Genomic DNA, 21,437 nt, shown 5'->3' with positions numbered 1-21,437 from the left:
CCCCCCGTCCTGACCATGTTCTATCCTTAGACTATCCTTAGCAGCTGCAATCACTGTCTGGTTTGGAAACTGCACAACTTCGAATCTCAAGAAACTGCAGCAGATAGTGAGGACATCTGAGAGCTCCAGATCGGCTGTGGACGTCGCTCAGCCCTCCAGCTCGGCTGTGGACGTTGCTCGGCCCTTCAGCTCGGCTGTGGACGTCGCTCGGCCCTCCAGCTCGACTGTGGACGTCGCTCGGCCCTCCAGCTCGACTGTGGACGTCACTCGGCCCTCCAGTTCGGCTGTGGACGTCGCTCGGCCCTTTCTGGTTGCGCCGCCGTGTGCCTTGCTCCCCCCACCTGCCTCGCCGTGTGCCTTGCTCCCCCCACCTGCCTCGCCGTGTGCCTTGCTCCCCCCACCTGCCTCGTCGTGCGCCTTGCTCCCCCCTCCCGGACCCGCCGGGACTGTCAGGTCGGATTGGCGCGTCAGGAGCCGCGCCTTGAAGGGGGGGCGGGGGGGGGGTACTGTCAAGACTCAGCCTGGACTGTGGCCATGTGCTTTTGTTTATGTTCTGTGTTCACGTGTCTGCCCTGCCCTTGTCTCTTCCTCCCCGCTTCTGCACACCTCTTTCTGATGTTTCTGATTGTGTTGTATATTGTATATTTACTGAGCCGCGTTGCCTTGTGCAGCGTGGAATCCTATTGTCTTCATGTCTGGTTTTTGTCTTTGTCCTGTTTCGTGTTTTTTTTAATAAATCCCCGTTTATTTTAGGTATCCTGCAGTTGGGTCCGTTTTTACCCCCGCCTCACTGACACTTTTCCCTCCATCACAGACATTTACACCATACACTGCATCCACAATGGCAACAGAATTGGGGATGACCTCACACACAGTCTTCACCCCACACACCCCTCACACACTCTTCACCCCACACACCCGTTTCACACACTGGGGTTTTTCTTCTTAGTTCATGATTACATGATGGCAAAATGTAGCCTATTAGAAAGTGATGGCTGACCTCTGAGTAGTCCTGTTTGCAATCAGCTAAATTTACAGCATAGCAGTTCCTCAAAGAAATCACACAACAACCAGACCAGAAACTAACTGAAAGAGGAAGTGTGTGCCTCTTTTTCCAACCCCAGTCTTTTTATTAAACATGTACACAGTGGTGCAGAAGTATTTTTCAGACTTTCTTACACATCTTACACTTTGGACACCTGTTAGTCCATTACTCTCTATGTGTCTCTATACGCTGCTTCACACTAAGATAAAACCACAGAAATATGTGACGACGTCTCAGTTGACACTAGATTTACTAAGCCTGTGCAAATTTGCGTAAAATCCCTGGACTTCACACCTACTAGCACCCCTACAGCTTCATTGTTCTCCTGCTATTGTTGTGCAAACACCCCCATCACCTGTGAGGCCTGGCTCATTTGCATTTGTTCACCTCAGAGTAGCTCAGATCCAAGGCAGGCCAAACCTCTCTGTGTGACATGGAAACCTTCACGGCCGATCTATACAAAATAGTCTGTTTTATTTATAAAAAAATTGTGTGCTAAGGTTTGTCATTGCCATAGTACATCTGATATTTATATAACCCTTGGGCAGACCTGGAGTCTATTTGACTCATCTGGAAAGTTTAATGTGTCATAACTTGGGTTTCCTTCCACATATTTGCCTGAAATTTACCAGGATTGTTCCAAATTATGAACTTTGCTTGTGAAAATTAATTTTGTCTATTTTCGTTGAACTATGTGTTCCAAAAATAAATACTTTCCTCCTCAAGTCCTCCCGAGTCAATTTGACCCAGCCACATTTAGTGGGGCAATAGGTCACACTTTTTCCCTTTTCAGCGCAATGAACATACATACAGACAAAAAAATGCAAACATAAAATGTCCACTAACACACGCACCCAAAACACACACTCACACACCACACACATGCACACACACATACACACACACACACACACATAGTACTAAATACAAAATAGTCTGTTTTATTTATTAAAACATTGTGTGAAAACAGAATGAAAAGTTGCTAATACAATGACATGAATAAAATTAAAAGTCTCCAATGTATGTTTGTACACAAATGTCATAAGCTGAGTGAAGTTATGGTCCATGGTTTTTGACATGTTTGTACACATACAGTACAGAATAAAATGGTCATTTCATTTTCATTGGCCATCACTGAATTATAACACCAAAAGTGAATTTTGAGACAGAACAAGGACCCAACATGCCTACACGGAACATGCACCATGGTACTGGGAAGCCCTGTCTGAGCCATACGGCAAAAGACAGCACTGTGTGGGTAGAGGAGGACATTGGAATGCCCAGTGCAGTAGCAAATCGCTAGCAAAACACTATTTTTACAAAAGAAACACATTCACAATATATGGATACACAAGTTTGTTTTATGAACTGAAGAACTGGAACTGTGAAAATCTCAACAGGGGGGAATCACACCTCGGGACCCGGACCAGAAAATAAAAAAGTCAGTAAATCTAGTGTTGAACCTCAGCACTAGATTCATGTCTGACTCCAGGCCATGCTGTTAGAGAAAACTAATCTACTTCAGGCTGTAACAGTGACTCTGTTTCATCATCACACCTTTATATAATTATTTTGATTATATAACATCATGAGCTGAAGTGTGTTACTTCTTCTGTCTGTAATGATCACATGAACACAATACAGCAGTTATTCACTATATTAAATCACTCTCACCTGCAGATGCCTGAGGAAAAGTCATCAGGAGGAAGATCAGGATTCCCACAAGGACACAACTGTGCTCCATTCCTGCAGAGATTACACACAATTCACTTGGAGAAAATACGAATAATAAATGAGATAAACATGTTTATAGCACTGAGCTTCTATGTGCTCCAACTTAATCAACATAATAATTATTTTTTGTTTTGAGAGAGTTTTGTGGATGTATTTGTGTAATAAAAGGGTTTTAATTTGTTTTTTTCATGTCATACAAATTAGCAAAAATATAAAAAACTACTGCTACATCCAGTATTAACTCAAAATGAAAGACATTGCTTCCTTGTTTCACATCTTCTTCCCCAAACCGTTAGAATAAACAGATTTAGACAACACAGTAGAGATACTTAGATTTTTCCCTGTTTACTTTAATCCTATCAAGCAGTTATAAAGTTATTTGATAATTGAGGTCTTCAGTATTTTGTCTAATATAATTACATTAAAATAAATCATGCTCATTAAAGAAACATTAAAAAACAAATAAGCTTTTCCCCCCTGTTCTTCTTTTTTATTCTGTTTTCTCAGCTTCATGGTCAATGTGACGTGTGAAGAAAGAGTTTGAAGTAAGAAATTACCTTTAAATGACAGCGAACCGCGGACGCAGTGTTTGGTTTGCAGGTTCTTTCTATTCTAGCTGATGATTTATTATAAACCCTCAGAGCGCCCCCTATAGACACAGTGCTGTAAAAGATACTGAATAAAAAAAATCTACAAAGCCAAGAACCTTCACCAGTCATGTGATCAGTTAAGGACAAAACTTTTGTTTTTTTGTTTAACCTTCTTGTTTATTGTTCACTCCATCCTGGTCATGATATCACATGCTGGAAATAAAATTCATTTTATTTACATTTAGTATTTGTGTTAATTAAAAATGGAAGTGCGATATAACAAGACTTAAAAAAAGTGTGTGTGTGTGTGTGTGTGTGTGTGTGTGTGTGTGTGTGTGTGTGTGTGTGTGTGTGTGTGAGCGAGAGAGAGAGAGAGAGAGAGAGAGAGAGAGAGAGAGAGAGAGAGAGCGCCTTGTGGTCACAAAGCAAATATGAACCAATTATGCATCTGATTAGTGCAGCCCTTTATTCATTTGGGTTGATGAGCATTTGGTCTTCGATTATGACGTCACTATGAGCTCATTTTCTGTCTCCGGGTAGCAGCATTTTTTTTTACAGGTTTCACTTATTAACTCATCTGATCACTGGAGATTTGTGGGATATAGTGGTGCAGAGAACAGTAATTTGTCTTATAAGCTATATATAAGACTAGTATAGGACTGTGGATATAACTGAACAGACAAAAATGTCTTAAATTTTTAAAAGTCTTAAACAGTGAACTGATGCTATTTTACAGCATCTGCAATCAATATAACACAGCTTTCTCTCTTTTTCTCTCAATTATTTAATGTTAAAAATATACAAAAGCTATCAATGGAAATGTTCAAAACCTCCTAGATAAAGAAAAGTTAGTTAAGACTTTCAGGAGACAGAAAAAAGCTCTCACAGTGCAGTCTAATGCGTTTCTGTGATTTCCAGATAACTCACAGGCCGTGTGGGATGTAAAATGGAAGAAAATGAAGAATGATTAGATCACTACAGACAATAGAATTCATTATAACAGACTTTATAACAAAATGGTGTACATGGTGGTGACATTGGTATGACTTTATCTGCCAAATGCTGTATATGTTTTAGAGCTAGGAAAAGTAAATGGTATGAAATTACAATAGAAAATCACTAATGTTCCCCAAGTTGTCACCTCTGACCCCAATCACACTCACACACTGTGGTCTAGAAGTAAAACAGTATTGAGTGTGCAGTCTGTAGAGAACCTGATACTCTTGAGTTTGGCTCACATCAGGCATTAGATGTAAAAGAAAAAGATAATTTGATGCCCAAAGTTAATGGGACGATACAGTTACTATAGTGTACAATGAATAACTTCTTCTGAGAAAGACATCATTTATCAGCATAAAAAAAACTCCATTTCATGGTCCTCTCATGAGGTGAGGCTCTCTTATTATATTATTTTATAATATTTAAATTTATAATACTTTACAGATGACAGCCTTACAATCTGAAAGTCTGACAGCCACTGGAATGAATGACCTGCAGACTGGAGATGTAGGAGTCCCAAAAAATAAGAGCTACACTGGGTCTCCTGTGTCCCATACAGGGGGTGAGAGGTGTTGTTCATAATAGATATCAGCTTGACTGACATCCTCCTCTCACCCACCTCCTCCACAGAGTCCAGTAAGTCTCTTTCTGTCCCACCCTGTACTTCCTCCCACCACAGTATCAAAAAATGTTCTTAATAAATTCCTGCACACTCTGTGACAGTGCACTTTCAACAGCACACAATTCAAGGTGTAATTTTACAAATTGTGATCTAATATGGCCCAGTTCATTAATCTAAGGATAGTGGGAAAAGTGGCCGCAACAAAGATGGCGCCTATGTTCGCTCGGGCATTTCCGGATGCAAGATGACGTAGGCACTAGAGGCGCTTAAAAGAGCCATGGCGGAGATAACAGGGAGCGAGCAAGTTCACCGGAAGCTGAGTTATTGTGTGTTGCTGCGGCGAATGGATATTATTTCACGGTGGTATGGAGTATGTCGCTGTTCCTGTAATGCAGATTAACACGGACGGAGGATTGGGAGCTGCTCTTTACTTCGGAAAGCTGGTGGAGGTGTGAGTACGGGAAACTCTTAAACAAGCGCTACTTTGACTTTGCTTAACACTGGAAGCAATGGATTGAACTAGTGACGAACTGGCGAATGTGACCTTCCCCTACTCCTAATTGTACAATCTTTCCAGACTATTTGAACTATTTGAACTGTGCTGAAGGGTTGTGACATGAATAATTTTGCTGTTAATGATAATGATGTTGTTTATACAGATGTTTATTGCTAAATAATCGTGTTTTGTGGTGTGATTGAACTGGTGCACTGTTATTATTGAATACACTGGAAATTATGGTGAAAAGTTTGTGTTCTTCAGTATTTGGTTTACTCTTCCAAGTTTTGGGATATATGTGAAGTTCATACATTAAGGTACATGTGTCCTTTTGTTCACTCTCCTTCTGGCTGGACTAACAAATCCTTACTATAATTGACAGAGTACTTATCTCTGTCTGGCACCCCAGCATAAACGTTATGAGGGAAAGTGTTACAACTCCAAAGGACCCTAGTCTCCTCAGCATGTGGAGGCAACTCTGGCCCTTCTTGTACTGAGCATCAGTGTTATCCAGCCAGTCCAGTTTATCGTTTAAGTGGATACCTAGGTATTTGAAACTATCCACCAACTCAATGTCCAAGCCCTGTATAGTCACTGGTGTGTGGTACAGTACAGTGTTGTCCTTTTCAGGAAGTCAATCACCGTCTCCTTCTTCTTACTGGTGTTCAAGTGCAGGTTACACTCACACAGTCAACAAAGTCCTTGATGCCATCCCTGTATTGTTGTGGAGGAATATTTCTTCTGGCAGATTAGATAATTATTGTTCTGCCATGAAAATTGCGTATGTCTTATAATATAGTATATTCTGTGGTAATTGAACATGTGCTTATATTCAGTTCATCCCACAAAGTGCCTCACTGATAAGGATCACAGTGGCAACAGACTCCGAGACTTTCATTAGCCACAAATCTGAGCAGAGGACAAAAGAGGGCAGGTGACTCAAATTCTTAACTGGATATAGGCAACAATCAGAAACAGATAAGTATGCAAATATGTTGTGTTTGTGTGTCTGCATGCACATATATATCCTTCTCCAAGCTGCTGTGCTGAATCACACAGGTGTAGTTGTGTTTCTGCAGCCCAAATTAGGATGGTTTCCCTTTTAAGTCTGGTTCCTTTCTGGGTTCTTCCTCACACCATCTAAGGGAAATTTTTCTTTGCCGCAGTCAACTAAGGATTGTTCATTATTGATAAATGCAAATAACTTTACATTAAAATGTAAAGCTGCCTTGAGACAATGCCCAGTGTTATTTCTCCTGATAACATATCAAGATAACAAAAAAGATAAAAAAAAAATTAGCTTATAAAATTGAAAAAGAACTAATTAAATAGAATCAGCACAACATCTATGAACTTGAAACAAAGCAGTCTGAATTACTTTAGGGTCTTTTCCTGTAATCAAAACAAAAACACCAAAAAAGGAATTACAAAACTGCACCATTCTCACATCCTGGAAGCAGCAATTCCATCATCATGAAGATGACTGAGTCCTGTTATAGTTGTACTTGCCTGGGATTTACAGATCACATGATTTGTATCTCAGACAGTCCCTTTTCTCCTCCACCATTTGGAGGATATTTTCTTCATATTTGTCCACAAGACCTTTTCCCAAAGGTCTAAAGGATACTATCCTGTCCATTCTCCTTCAGTAAGTAACTAATATTGAGGTATCTTGAGGTGTAGCCTCTTTAGCTCTTTTCCATCTGATTCTCTCAGGTTTAAACCAGAGATGGACAAACATTTCTTCACTCATCACAGATGAAAGAATCCCTTTCAGTAAAGTTACCAAGAGCAACCTATAGCTATAAAGTGAATCTACCTATGAAGGATTATTTTACTTTTTTTTTCCTTTATTGGTTACAGTTCTCTTTTTTTTTTCTCTAGCCTTCTAAAAATAAGGGCTCAAGACATTACTTCTGTTTCATGAAAAATGTTTATTGACAGGACAAATGAAATGCGACACAGAGCAAAAGATTCTCACACTGTTGCATCATTAGTCATTGACACATTAGTTTTCTTGCCAGAGCCTTTACAAAGCTGTTCTTTTCTCATTTTCTTAAAAAACAGTTTGCACCTGAAGATTTTATGGTGAATAACAAACTGAGGAACTGATACAAGCTTCATATATTAAATAATAATAATAATAAAAATAATAATAAAAAGCTGTATGTTATAAATCATCATGCAGCAGAACGTTCACCAGTTTCAAGGTTCCTAATCATTTCTAAACAGTGTGCAAAATGTTGTACACACATTACCCTGCCTCACTGACTGACAGAAGAATACATAACATAGGAATAATCCTTTTCATCATCATAATCATCATCATAATTTCCTCTCCTCTTAAGGATCTGTAGAGCAGAACAGAGCATCACTCAGTTAAACTGCTTAGTTTCATCAATTACATGATGTATTCTTATTTCATTCATGTGGCATAAATCACTTTTTATATCATTTATAAGATATTTATTTTATGGTCATTAGCCTGTCTGACTGGTCAAGCCGATAAACATCAAAATTTACTTTTTTTTCCTGTTTTTGGAAATGTCTGTCGAAAAAAATCTCTTTACTGTGACTACTTTTAAAATCTTTTAATAGTTTGATTATGTACGTTAACTAAACCTGTACTGAGGAAGTTCAGAGAATAAATTGATTGTACACAACTACATCATTTTAAATACATACACTTTACTGTAAGTACACATCAAGGGATGCAATAGCTCAATGGTTAAGGTGTTGGATGACACCACGAAGCTGCCTCTGCTGGGCCCCTGAGCAAGGCCCTTAACACTCAGCTGTATAAATAGATAAATTTAAATTGCTCTGGATAAGGGAACCTGCAAATGCTGCAAATTCAATGTACAATAGGGATCTAAAATAAAATCTCAATAACAAAGAAGTATATCTCTGTTATTATAGAGTTCTCCTTTCGTATTTTAAAGTTCTACTTCTCTGTCTATTTCTACATTTTAATTCTACAGCATAGTGGATGTATTTAGATTGTAATGTAAATGCTAAAAAATTACCCACCAACTCAGGAAACAAGATAAAGCCTTTTATTATTTTTCTTTAAAAATGAGATCTGCATTAATAAATAAATGGCAAGGAAACTGTAAGTATTTGATTTTGGTTTTGTAATATCATATTTACCTGATTCTCTTCTTGCTTAACACCTAAAACAAAACAGGGAGAACATTATTATTATTATTATTATTATTATTATTATTATTATTATTATTATTATAATAAACTTTACCTTTTATTGGTGCAGATCAGGAAAATGAGAAGAATCACAACACCAAACCCCACAATCAGAGTGATGAACAAAACAGGAAAGACCTGATAAACTGGCAGAAAATATTAAAGAACATGTTAAAACAATTAAATCTACACTGTAAAAATAACCTTTATGTAAAGAAAAACAACAAAACCTTTTCATTCCCCCTGATGAATCAATTATTACTTTTATAATCTGTCAGTTTAGCTTTTACTGAAACTCTTCACTCTATAAATTGACCTTTTCACTGGTAGATATGTGGAGTTATTGAAGATCATTCTCTCAGTGAAGCTGCAGTAACACAGCCCTGTATTAGTCTGGTGGAAAATTTTCCCAGCAATGGGAACCAGCACTATATTAATGTGCATGGTTTAGAAATGAACAATCCTATAGGTCTGATCATCAGGTGTCCAAGGACTTTTGGCTTATTAATGTATTGATCTGCACTCCATCTAAACACCTACCTGAACTACAGTACATTAAAATCTTTACATTTAATCTTTATTAGGGGTCAAGCCTCGAAGGGGCGTAGACACCTATTGTTATTGTCGGTTTTCTTCTTATTATTATTATTCAAGTCAATGGCAGCCCATAGAACCGTATGTAGGAAAGTTATGTAATTTGGCACACATGTAGAGGCCAGTCTTAGAAGTTATTCTAGCAACTTTGGTGTGTCTAGCTAAAACCCTTTAGCACCACCAACAGTCCAAACATCCGTTCATGTTCATAACTGCTGACTCGTAAGGCCTAGAGACACAGTTCTTGCATATTTTGGATCCTTTTCTCATGCCGAATCGAATGCACCACATGACATCATTTCTGTCATGAATACCTTTCTGCCATTTTGAATTTTCCGTAATACCTACTTTTTCGAACTCCTCCTAGACCGTTTGTCCAATTTGCATGTCCTTTGGTATCTAGCATCTAGAGACACCCGAGACAAAAAGTTATCAAAAGGTTTTTTGATAGACCAATGCCTTCTTGTATACTGTGGCAACATGCATGGTGGCGAGCACGCCAAAACGGACGTGAGGACGTATCTTCGCAAAACTTATGCGTGTCGACTCGAAACTTGCTATGTCATTATAGTCATGACCTGAGGGTGCATGCAACGTTTCGTGACAGCGCCACCTAGTGGCCACGAGATTTAAAAAATAGCTATTTTCACTTATAACTACTGCAAACTTGTCTAAAATGATGAAGGGAGTGTTGTTAGACTTCTTGAGGCATGCTGAGTCATAGGATACGAAACGGTTTTCGGACGGCCTTTTTGTGTGGTGGCGAGCACGCCAAAACAGACGTGAGGCCGTATCTTCGCAAAACTTATGCGTGTCGACACGAAACTTGGTATATGTCATTATAGTCATGACCTGAGGGTGTATGCAACGTTTCATGACAGTGCCACCTAGTGGTCACAAGATTTTAAAAACAATGCCATATCGCTACGAAACTTGGTATGGTTCATCAGCGACATGTTCTGAGCGCATATGATCGGCTTGACCCCGGAATGGCTGCTTGCAGCTATATTTATTATTATTATCTGTTGCATCAGTAAATCTGTAGTTTTAGAAGAAAGTGTTTCTCTGACCGCTCAGGATTCGACGCTCGTTCCTCACATGCAGCACTAACTCCTTCTCCAAGCTGCTGTGCTGAATCACACAGGTGTAGGTGTGTTTCTGCAGCTCCTCAGCTGGGACTTTCAGAATGCTTCTCTTCTGGAAGCTTCCATCCTGGTTGGGTAACGTCTCTCTGAGATCCACGTCCTCATGCACCTCTTCTCCATTCTTCCTCCAGGAGACCATCACTGCTTTGGGGAAGAAACCTGTAGCGTGACACACCACCTCTGGAGAAGAGGCTTCTTCCTGGAACAGTGACGTCTCAGGACGAACTGCAGAGACACGAAAAGACAGAAATATTAAAAATCCCTGTGAGACTTATTTAGAAGTGTGTCAGACATCCTTTTGTAATGCAGTGAGATTTTCTTGCCAATGATCTACATTTTTTGGCTGTAAAGATGTAGAAGTTTTTAGCTGTATTTAATCAATTTCACATTTGTGCTTTTATCATGAATATAAGCAATAATGTGATCTGGCTGTAAACTTACAGGTAATCACAGCAGATAGCCAGGATACCCACACAACTGTGAGTGTAATATCGCTTTTACACAACAATTAAATTAAATAAATTAACATTGAGTTACTTCAGACACATGGGCAAATAATTTTCTTATTTCTGCACCGCTAATATAAATATTTACTTAAGAAACCACAGAGGGACAGAGCATGGTGTGTTTAGAGAGTCTTAGTACTGAGCAGAAATGTAAAGGTGCATCAAAACATCCACATGTCGAGCTGGAAGGTGAGAGCAGGAGAGCGAGAGAGAGAGAGATTGATTGATTGATTTTGAAGCAGCAAAATAAGGCCTGAAAACACAGAGGAGAAGATCACGCACTTTACCTTTCCTCTCCAGAGTCTCTTTGCTGTAAGACACATACTTCTTTAACCACTCGATACAGATGTTCTCCAGGTAGTTCTTCCGGGCCACAGTCATATCAGGATCATTATCCCACTTGTTCTTGGTGATCACAGCTTGTGCTTTAGCTGCAATCCATGTGAGAGTTTTCAGATCAAAACTGATGAAATCTTCTCCATCATAACCGTACTGTCTGTATCCTCTAACAGTCCCGTCATCATCCAGCTCACAGCCGTACATCACTTTCACTGAGTGAACTCCTGCGCGCACACACACACACACACACATCTGTGTTTGTTTTCACCTGTAGTCTGTGTCTGTGTGTGTGTCTGTGTGTGTGTGTGTATGTGTGTGTGCCTTTACCTGTAGTGTGTTGTGTGTTTTACCTGTTGTCTGATTAAAGCGCTGCATTGCTGTATACACATTGACTTTAAAGGTCTCCTGAGATCCCTCTAGATTCTGTGTCTCTCTATTCCAGTAATCTGGATCATCATAATTCATCTTCTGTATCCACTCTGTCTTTGGTATCATCCTCCTGATGTTACTGTCATAGTACACAAATTGTCCTCCATCCACCAAACCCACAGCAGTGAACTCTGGGAAATTTATTCCTGGTGTAACTGCAGTGTAGAAATACTGTAGAGAGTGTGTGACTGAAACATAAAGAGCAGATTTTAAGATGATTTGATTAAAAAATCCTGGAGAATTTCAACACAAATCATGATTAACTTCCAGCATCAATTCATCGACATACAATGATTTTAACAATAGTCACAGACAACAAGACATATTTATGGAAGTCTGTATGAAGACTAAGATCACTAATAAACAAACACAAGTGACAGTGAAGAGAAAAAAACTGGAAAAGGTGTAGAGCCAACACTCTCTGAACGTATACAAAATTAAAGTGATGGTTGTTGACTTCAGGAGAGCAGAGAGAGACCACGATGCTGAACATCGACGGATCCTCTGTGGAGATTGACAAAAGAACCAAATTCCTTTTTGTTCATCTAGCAGAGAACTTTACCTGGTCACTCAACACCAGCTCTTTCAGCAAGAAAGCTCAGCAGAGTCTCTACTTCCTACAAAGTCTGAGGAAAGCACATCTCCCTCCCCCATCCTGACCATGTTCTACAGATGGACCATCAAGACTATCCTTAGCAGCTGCAATCACTGTCTTGTTTGGGAACTGCACTATTTCGAATCTCAAGAACCTGCAGCAGATAGTGAGGAGAGCTGAGAAGACCATCAAAGCCTCTTTTCCCTCCATCACAGACATTTACACCACACACTGCATCCCCAACTCTGTGACCTCACACAGCCCTCACACACTCTTCATAGTTGAAAACTAGTCCTGATTACATGATGGCAAAATGTAGCCTACTATAAGAAAGTGATGGCTGACCTCTGAGCAGTTCTGCTTGCTCTCAGCTAAATTTAGAGCATAGCAGTTCCTCAAAAAAATCACACAAAAGCCAGACCAGAAACTAACTGAAAGAGGAAGTGTGTGCCTCTTTTTATGTACACAGTGGTGCAGAAGATTTTTTCAGACTGCAATACCTACAGCACTTTCTTTCACAGTTTACACTTTGGACACATCTGTTAGTCCATCACTCAGACCCTGAACTCACCCTTTACTCTCAGGAGTCACTACTCTAACAGAATCTCTAACAGAGGCACAGTGCAAATGTGTGTCTCTATACGCTGCTTCACACTAAGATAAAACAACAGAAATATGTGACGACGTCTCTGTTGAACTTTAGCACTAGATTTATGTCTGACTCCAGGCCATGCTGTTAGAGAAAACTAATCTACTTCAGGCTGTAACAGTGACTCTGTTTCATCATCACACCTTTTATATAATTATTTTGATTATATAACATCATGAGCTGACGTGTGTTACTTCTTCTGTCTGTAATGATCACATGAACACAATGCAGCAGTTATTCACTATATTAAATCACTCTCACCTGCAGATGCCTGAGGAAAAGTCATCATGAGGAAGATCAGGATTCCCACAAGGACACAATTGTGCTCCATTCCTGTAGAGATTACACACAATTCACCTGGAGATGGTGCAGTTCCTGATCAAAGTGAAGTGTGTGTTGTGATGCAAATCTTTTATGGTAGTCGATAGAGAAGAATTACAGGTTCTAAAGTCTAGGTGTTAAGTGGCAATAGAAAAGTTTTTCTTAACTTTCTTGAAGTGGTGTGTCAGTTTTAGTTAAGTCCATATTATTTCGCAAGAGTTAGCTGCTTAAAAGAACAATGTACAGCAGCATAACAGTATTTCAAAGAAATCACACAACCAAACCAGAAACTAGGAAATACGTGCTCCCCCCCCCCCCACCCCCCAGTGTGAAACAGGTACACAGTGGTGCGGAAGATTATTTTTAGTTTGTAATATCTGCAGCAATTATCCCCACTCAGTCTTTGCAGTGTAACTGTGCCACCCCCCCTTCCCCCCATCATTTTATCTAACTATGAATTCAGGTCATTTCACAGTATATAGTGAACAGACAAGTAGATAGAAGTGCAGATATTTTCTTGAAACATTTGATACCAACTTTCTGAAGTTTCAAATAATCCCTAAATTTCATATTATGCGAATATTCTGTATATGTATACATACATACATACATATATATATATATATACTTGTGTGTGTGTGTATTCAAAAAGAACAGTCACATTTTCTTGAATAAATTATACAGAATTTAACACATTATTCTGTTTTCTCAGTTTTAAATTGAACGTTAATGATAAATGGTAGTAATCAGGGTACTCGTTTAAAATAAAATATTAACAATATTTGATAAAATATCCCTTGATATTAAAATGCATCTACAAAAATATTCATATAATTCCAAAATGTGAGAAATGAAATGTTGATCTTTTCTGAAGCAAGAGAAATATTACCTAAAGACTTATTTTTATTTTATACAGAAATGCTATTCAGAAGATAAGAAGGCTGATATACAGGAAATTTTATTAGTAGTAGTGCAATTTTGCATTTCTGTCTTTTACAGACAGAAATGAACAATTGTAAATTATAATAATAATAATAACAATATAATAATAATAATAATATAATTATAATAATAATAACAACAGTAATAATAATAATTGTTACTACTAAATGTTATTATTAGTAGTACAATTGTTCATTTCTGTCTTTTACATCACAACAGAATGCTAAAGATTCATCTGAATGTGATGTGTATCAGACATTAAATCATTCAGTCTAAAGCAGATCACTGCAGTAAAATGAATTTAATCACAGACACACACACACGCACACACGCACGCACGCACTCTCACACAGACACATCATTCTGATGAGCTTTGGGATTTCTTTTAAATATTTCACTGTGTTTTCTTTTCTTACTGTGTAAACTGTTTAGAGATTGAGATTATCGTCTCCATCACTATCACTATCATTTCCTCTTTGTATTTTTGTAACTGAAAACAGCCAGTGGAAAGAAGCGGATGCAACGTGGGGTTGGTGCTTGATGTGTTTTTATACAGAGAGGCACACAAACACACTGAGTGTCAGTGGTTGGAAAATATTCACACACTTTCTCTCTCACACACACACTCTAACAAACACACACAAACACACACACAGACACACACTCTAACAACAACATGCACACACGCAAACACACGCACACAAGGTTTCATCATGTCTCCTTTTGAGGATCTTCTCACCGATCCGTAGAGCACAACAGATGGCATTTCATTTAACTGCTTATTTGCCCTTAGATGCCCTTATCATTTTACATTTTTGGCGACATGACCAGCTGTTGCTACGTAGCCAATGATTGACGATGTTTTCTTTTATTTTGGTTTGGTGTTTAATAATGCTTAGAAAATCTCAATGTAACCAGTGATCAAGGCTCGTCCTCTCTCATACTACAAGAGGAGTGTTGTGTCCTGTTCTACAGTAGTAGTAAATTGTGAACCATTTTACTCTTGCCCATTCCTACAGTGTACTGTTTTTATTTTCCAAACTGGCCTTGTCGGCTACAGGGATTCCACACGAGGCTGTTAACTTCACCTACCAGTGTGCTATGTTCTATTCCCGAGGAGGTGAATTGAAGGCACCTTGGAGGCTGACTACCAGTGTGCTATTTTGATGTGAGGAATTAATGTGAGGAAGATGAGTTAATGTTTAATGTGCTTTAAGAAAATAAGTAAATGTAAGAGTTTAATTATAAGAAAATAATTATCATTAAATTCAAATAATAAATAAATTTGTCTGGGTGGAAAGGGATGTAAAGACAGGATTTAGACTTTGATCTGTCAACAGTTTGGATATGCACTTAGTGCAAAAAAAATAAAAAGAGAAAGAAGAAAAATGATCGGCAATAATTGGTTTAGTGCTTTAGGTATCTTTATGTGAGGTTCAGGAAAACCTACCACCAAGCTCAGTATAGAGACAGAGAGAAAAGCAGAGGCTAAGAGAAGTCAAATAAAAAAGGGTAAAATAGAAAAAAACAGGCTTTCTAACAAGATATTTGCCACTTTACACTGAAATAGTCATGGGCAACAATACGTCTAAATATAAAGCCAATAAATGCATTGAAAGTGAGGTTTATGAGCACTATTGATGGTTCCAAGTCTGTATCACCAGTAGTGTGGTGGGTGACAGTGTGTGGCTTTACTGAAATTAGTACGTTATTGTAAACAGAAAAAGATAATGACAGGAAAAAAAGAAAACATTGTCAGACACTGGCTACATTATAACACTGATCATCTCCTGATCAGGAGAACCTTACCAAGGTGTGCCACATGTGGTGTACAGTCAGACTAATCGTTTACCCATGACACAGAAAAACACAGTTTCTAACTGAACCTTCGTGTATCAGACAAAGAGGAAAAAGACAGTGGGGCAAATTGTATGCTGGTTATCTGCTTCTCTGGGGGGAGGGGGGTGGTGGTGCTGATGGAGGTGCAGATTTAACACTACTTTAATGTTAAAGCTAAAAATGCCTGCAGAAATTTGTATATATTCACATACAGCAAAATGCAAATTCTTAAGCCCAAAATTACAGAAAAATGTTTGGATGTCAGTCAGTAAAAAAGGCTACGGTTTCTACTCAGGAGTTTCTGCATGTGGCATGGACCAGACTTTCATATAAACATCAGCGGTACATTATGTTTGCAGATTTGTTTAATATTATCATTATTTTTAACAGGAGTTAGTTATTTGAATGATGCACATTAATCAACATTCAGAAATAATTTGAAGAAAAGGTTTGTAATCATTCAGGCTTTTGTTTTCTTGTTAAGTGGGAAGTGGAAACTCGGGTGTTTAAAAGTAGCTGTTAGTAAGAAGCAGTTAAAACACAGGGTGTTGAGCCTTAGAGGTCTTTTCAGTTCAGATGTGAAAGCAATGCCTACAAACCTACTTCTGTCAGTTCTGTGGTTGGAAAATTGCATTTAAACCATGAAGTGGACAGTTAGCGGATGTGTTTGTCTTGTGGTTTGAGAGTGTGTTTTTACACGACTCTGTCTACAACAGCTGAATGGTGACTCAAGAAATAAAGAGCTTAGTTTGTCTAAAATAATTGTAATTCTGCCCTTAACATCTGGCATCAGAATGTGGTTAATTTAGATGTTATCAGTTTTTAACTGGAACTAGAAAAATCTATGAAAACAGACAGAAGATATAAACCCACCGATAACATATTGATAAAAATCCAGAAGAAACCAGAGAATGATCAATGAGCCAAAATAAAATAAACAGAAGAGACACTTCCAGCTCTGGAGGTATATATGACAAAAGCGGTCCATTTTTCTCCTCATGCTAGTTGATTGCATAAAATGTCAGAGTTTTGAGTATCATGTTGTCATCAACTTCAACTCTAAACTTGCCAAAGAAAGCATTGACACTAGATTTACTGACTTTTTTATTTTCTGGTGCGGGTCCCGAGGTGTGATTCCCCCCTGTTGAGATTTTCACAGTTCTTCAGCTCGATTCTCCTCCTGCTTTTGTTGTGCAAACACACCTCACCTGTGAGGCCTGGCACATTTGCATTTGTTCACTCAGAGTAGCTCAGATCCAAGGCAGGCCAAACCTCTGTGTGTGACATGGAAACCTTCAGAAATGTCTACCGTATCTATACAAAATAGTCTGTTATTTTTATAAAACATTGTGAGAAAACAGAATGATAAGTTGCTAATACAATGACATGAATAAAATGAAAACTTGCTAACACATCGGTCTTTATTGCCAAGTATGTTTTCACATATGAGGAATTTGTTGTAGTACAGTAGCTCCACAGTGTAAATAGTATGGCAATGATAAGAAATGAACACGTATATAATAGACAGTTGTATGTACAGTGAAAAAATGTGCAAATTGAAAGATAGAGGAGGACATTGGAATGCCCAGTGCAGTAGCAAATCGCTCGTGCTTCACTGCGCAAGCTGGACCCGCAGAGTCTGCTAAGGTTTGTCATTGCCATAGTAAATATAATATCTATATAACCCTTGTGCAGACCTGGGGTCTATTTGACTCAAAGTCAAATGTGTTATATGTTTAATGTGTTATAACTTGGGTTTCCTTCCACAATTTATTACTGGAATTTACCAGGATTGTTCCAAATTATGAACTTTGCAAGTAAAATTAATTTTCGTTGAACTATGTGTACGTAAAATAAATACTTTCCTCCTCAAGTGCTCCCGAGTCAATTTGACTCAGCCACATTTAGTGGGGCAATAGGTCACACTTTTGCCCTTTTTCGGCGCAATGAACATGCATACAGACACAAAAATGCACACACAAAATGTCCACTAACACACGCACCCAAAACACACACTCGCACAAATTGGGCATTGCATTTCATTAGGCCTCCAGAAAGAAAAAAAAAAGCCACACATTTGTAAATATTTCACACTTTTGATATGCCTTCGCCTAGCAGAGGGCAAAATATGATCTACCGAAATGATGCTACACACACACACACACACACACACACACACACACACACACACACACACACACACACACACACGTTGTGTTTTCATATTCAAATCATATTTGTTTTCTCTCTCTTATTTATGAATTTAGTTGCTTCAGTCAGCTTTAACCTGGGGATGTTTGACATACACCAGCCAGTGGTTAATAATATTTAATCATTTAATCATTTATTCTACTCAAAAACTTGGAATAATTTCATAAGGTTTATTGTTTATAAATTAAATATAAGAAAAAGCATAAGAGGTGTAGAAGAAGTTTTATTCACAATAAATTATGCCATGTTTTTTAGTGGTGCATGTGTGCGTGTGCGTGGCCCGTTTTTGGGTGATCAGATGGCATAAATAGACATAACGTTTAAAATGTTCACAAATGTAAGCTGATCACACAGAATGGTGATCATTGTAGATTTTTAAAATTTATAAGCATTCAAGTCAATTTGACCTGGAAAAAACAAGTTTTATTATTTACTGACATTAAAAATGGTCAAAATGGTTTCAAAACAATCTCTTGGTTTTCAAAGAGACAATGCCCCAAGATAGATTAATTTCAAATATGTCTGCAAAGCATCTTTTTACTTGGGAAAGGACCCCAATCGTCAGAAGGGAGAGAGGCTGACAGAGAGCGTGGTCATGAATCTGATGGAGCCATTTTTGGATGATGGCAGAAATGTCACCTCGGTCAATTTTTTTACTCCACTGTCACTGTCGCATAGACTGCTGCACTGCAAAACAACGCTACTGGGCACAGTGAATAAAGTCCGGCATGAACTTCCTCAACTTGCAAAAGACACTGCACAGCGAGAGGTATTCTCCACTTCAGTGCTTAGAAGTGGCAGTGTCTCCTTGACAATTTATACACCTAAAAAGACAAGATAAGACTATGTGTGTTCTAAGTTCCATGCACCAAGACGTGACGATCGGTGACGGCAGAAAGAGGAAACCCGACACGATAACAGACTATAACCACATGAAGGTATGTGAATGTGTGTATAATTTTACACCAGTGCTACAATGTTTTCTGATGTGTACTATACAGGCCTATAGAAAAAAAAGCACATATACTCATGACTCTCTCACTCTCTACTTCACTCAGCTTATGACATTTGTCTACAAACATACGTTGGAGACTGAAGTATTTGCAAGTTTTCATTTTATTCATGTATTAGCAACTTTTCATTCTTTCCCAAGTAAGGGATGTCTCATAAACACTCCTCTTCATGTCTCATACACACACTCTTACTGTTCCAAACACACTCCTCATGTCTCATACACACTCCTCTTCATGTCTCATACACACTCTTACTGTTCCAAACACACTCCTCATGTCTCATACACACTCCTCTGCTACACAAAGGCATAGCAAACGTGTATCAAAAGGCATAATGAAATGCAATGCCCAATTTGTGTGTGTGTGTGTGTGTGAGTGCGTGTTTTTGGTGCGTGTGTTAGTGGACATTTTATGTGTGCATCTTTGTGTCTGTACAGGTATGTATGTTCATTGCGCTGAAAAGGGTAAAAGTGTGACCTATTGCCCCACTAAATGTGCCCGGGTCAAATTGACCCGGGAGGACAAGATTAATTTTACTTGCAGAGTTCATAATTTGAAACAATCCTGGTAAATTTCAGGCAAATATGTAGAAGGAAATCCAAGTTATGACAGATTAAACTTTCCAGATGAGTCAAATAGACCCCAGGTCTGCACAAGGGTTGTATAAATATGATATGTACTATGGCAATGACAAACCTTAGCACACAATTTTTTTATATAAATTAAACAGACTATTTTGTATAGATAGGCCTTGAAGGTTTCCGTCACAGACAGAGGTTTGGCCTGCCTTGGATCTGAGCTACTCTGAGTGAACAAATGCAAATGAGCCAGGCCTCACAGGTGATGGGGCCGTTTGCACAACAAAAGCAGGGCTGAAGAACTGTGAAAATCTCAACAGGGGGAATCACACCTTGGGACCTGCACCAGAAAATTAAAAATCCAGTATTTCTAGTGTTAAAAGGCTTACATATTCCAGTTCCTTAGACTCTTGGGGATTTTTTACAAGCATTTGTTTTGGAAAATATTACCCCAGTGAAGAAAGGTAAGCGCCGCCAATTTCCGGTGACTATCAAGTTGGATTAAATTATTATGATGGCTATAAATCATATTATGCTTTGTGTGTGGGCTGCTTAAAATCCTGAGAGTCTAAGCTTTCAAACAATATAACATTTAACCGTGTATTTGATGTTTAAAACTAGTGTTGCGTGCCTTGGACAGCACGGCGGTCACATATGTTGTTGTTTCTGCCATTTGTATAACGTTTTGTTGTTTTCAACTATCAGTGTAGTTTTTATAATTTTTTGTTTCACTTTAAACTAATGTCCTTTTAAGAGCAGCAACGGCTCTTTTAAGAGCCACCCATTAATTAAAATTAAGCGCATTTTTTCTTTGTCTCCTCACATTACGTAATTTTTTTTGACATGATATGACGCGTATATCACAAAAAATGATAAGAATGACTTTAATATAATAAAGCTTGGGTACTATTAGACGCGCCATTCTTCACATTAGTGAATTAATACATAAAACCGCAAAGGCTTTCTCGGGTTCCTAGATGGCGTAGTGGATAGCGAATCCGTTTAGCATGCAGAGATTCGGGGTTTGAATCCACCCTCGGACAGTTTTTTTTTTTCTAAAACTTTATAATAAAGGTTCATTAGTTGACATTAGTTACCACATTACTTAACATGAACTAATAATGAACTGCACTTCTACAGCATTTATTCATTTTGTTCATGTTAATTTCAACATTTACTAATACATCATTAACACCGTGTTAACATTACTTAATATACTGTGAACTAACATGAACAAAGAATAAACTTTATTTTAACAAAGATTACTAAATACAATAATTTATTGCTCATGGTTAGTAAATGTTAGTTAATACATTACGTTTGAACTAATGATCCTTATTGTAATGTGATTATATTTTTTCCCAGTAGTTAATATACTGTGAACTAACATGAACAAAGAATAAACTTTATTTTAACAAAGATTACTAAATACAATAATTTATTGCTCACGGTTAGTAAATGTTAGTTAATACATTAAATTTGAACTAATGATCCTTATTGTAACGTGATTATATTTTTTCCCAGTAAAATCACTGATTGATGCTTTAGTTCAAGATCTTCATGGCGCTTGTTTCAGGAAAAGATAAATG

General features: G+C 38.2%; 4 protein-coding genes and 1 long non-coding RNA gene across 6 annotated transcripts in view; 1 reads left to right on the top strand and 4 right to left on the bottom strand.

The window, feature by feature from the left end:
• The window catches only part of LOC113647467 (H-2 class I histocompatibility antigen, Q9 alpha chain-like), a 35,786-nt gene extending 32,385 nt beyond the window's left edge, over positions 1 to 3,401 (bottom strand). The window contains exon 1 of one of the 2 annotated variants that reach the window (XM_047818575.1): positions 3,337 to 3,401. The gene's annotated coding sequence lies outside the window, so the exon portion shown is untranslated. The remainder of the gene's footprint in view (positions 1 to 3,336) is intronic. The other variant, XM_027154196.2, reaches the window with a different exon arrangement.
• LOC113638654 (BOLA class I histocompatibility antigen, alpha chain BL3-7-like) overlaps positions 1 to 21,437 on the bottom strand; it is a 209,529-nt gene that overhangs the window by 52,225 nt on the left and 135,867 nt on the right. The window lies entirely within an intron of this gene.
• LOC113647473 (BOLA class I histocompatibility antigen, alpha chain BL3-7-like) overlaps positions 1 to 21,437 on the top strand; it is a 189,315-nt gene that overhangs the window by 153,635 nt on the left and 14,243 nt on the right. The gene's annotated exons all lie outside the window — the stretch shown is intronic.
• The window catches only part of LOC113647456 (H-2 class I histocompatibility antigen, Q10 alpha chain-like), a 111,640-nt gene continuing 97,881 nt past the window's right edge, over positions 7,679 to 21,437 (bottom strand). Inside the window, exons 4-7 of the mRNA XM_047818590.1 lie at positions 10,352 to 10,651; positions 8,743 to 8,833; positions 8,637 to 8,659; positions 7,679 to 7,837 (exon numbers count right to left, since the gene is read on the bottom strand). Of these exons, the coding sequence (XP_047674546.1) occupies positions 8,653 to 8,659; positions 8,743 to 8,833; positions 10,352 to 10,651 (398 nt within the window). The 3' untranslated portion in view covers positions 7,679 to 7,837; positions 8,637 to 8,652. The remainder of the gene's footprint in view (positions 7,838 to 8,636; positions 8,660 to 8,742; positions 8,834 to 10,351; positions 10,652 to 21,437) is intronic.
• The window catches only part of LOC113647478, a 53,902-nt gene continuing 51,135 nt past the window's right edge, over positions 18,671 to 21,437 (bottom strand). Inside the window, exon 6 of the long non-coding RNA XR_007143923.1 lies at positions 18,671 to 19,081. This is a non-coding gene — a long non-coding RNA (uncharacterized LOC113647478). The remainder of the gene's footprint in view (positions 19,082 to 21,437) is intronic.

Source organism: Tachysurus fulvidraco, chromosome 9, assembly GCF_022655615.1.
Source record: "Tachysurus fulvidraco isolate hzauxx_2018 chromosome 9, HZAU_PFXX_2.0, whole genome shotgun sequence".
NCBI classification, from domain to species: domain Eukaryota; kingdom Metazoa; phylum Chordata; class Actinopteri; order Siluriformes; family Bagridae; genus Tachysurus; species Tachysurus fulvidraco.
The sequence above is the reverse complement of the archived record's forward strand: the minus strand, read 5'-3'. Positions and strand labels throughout refer to the sequence as shown.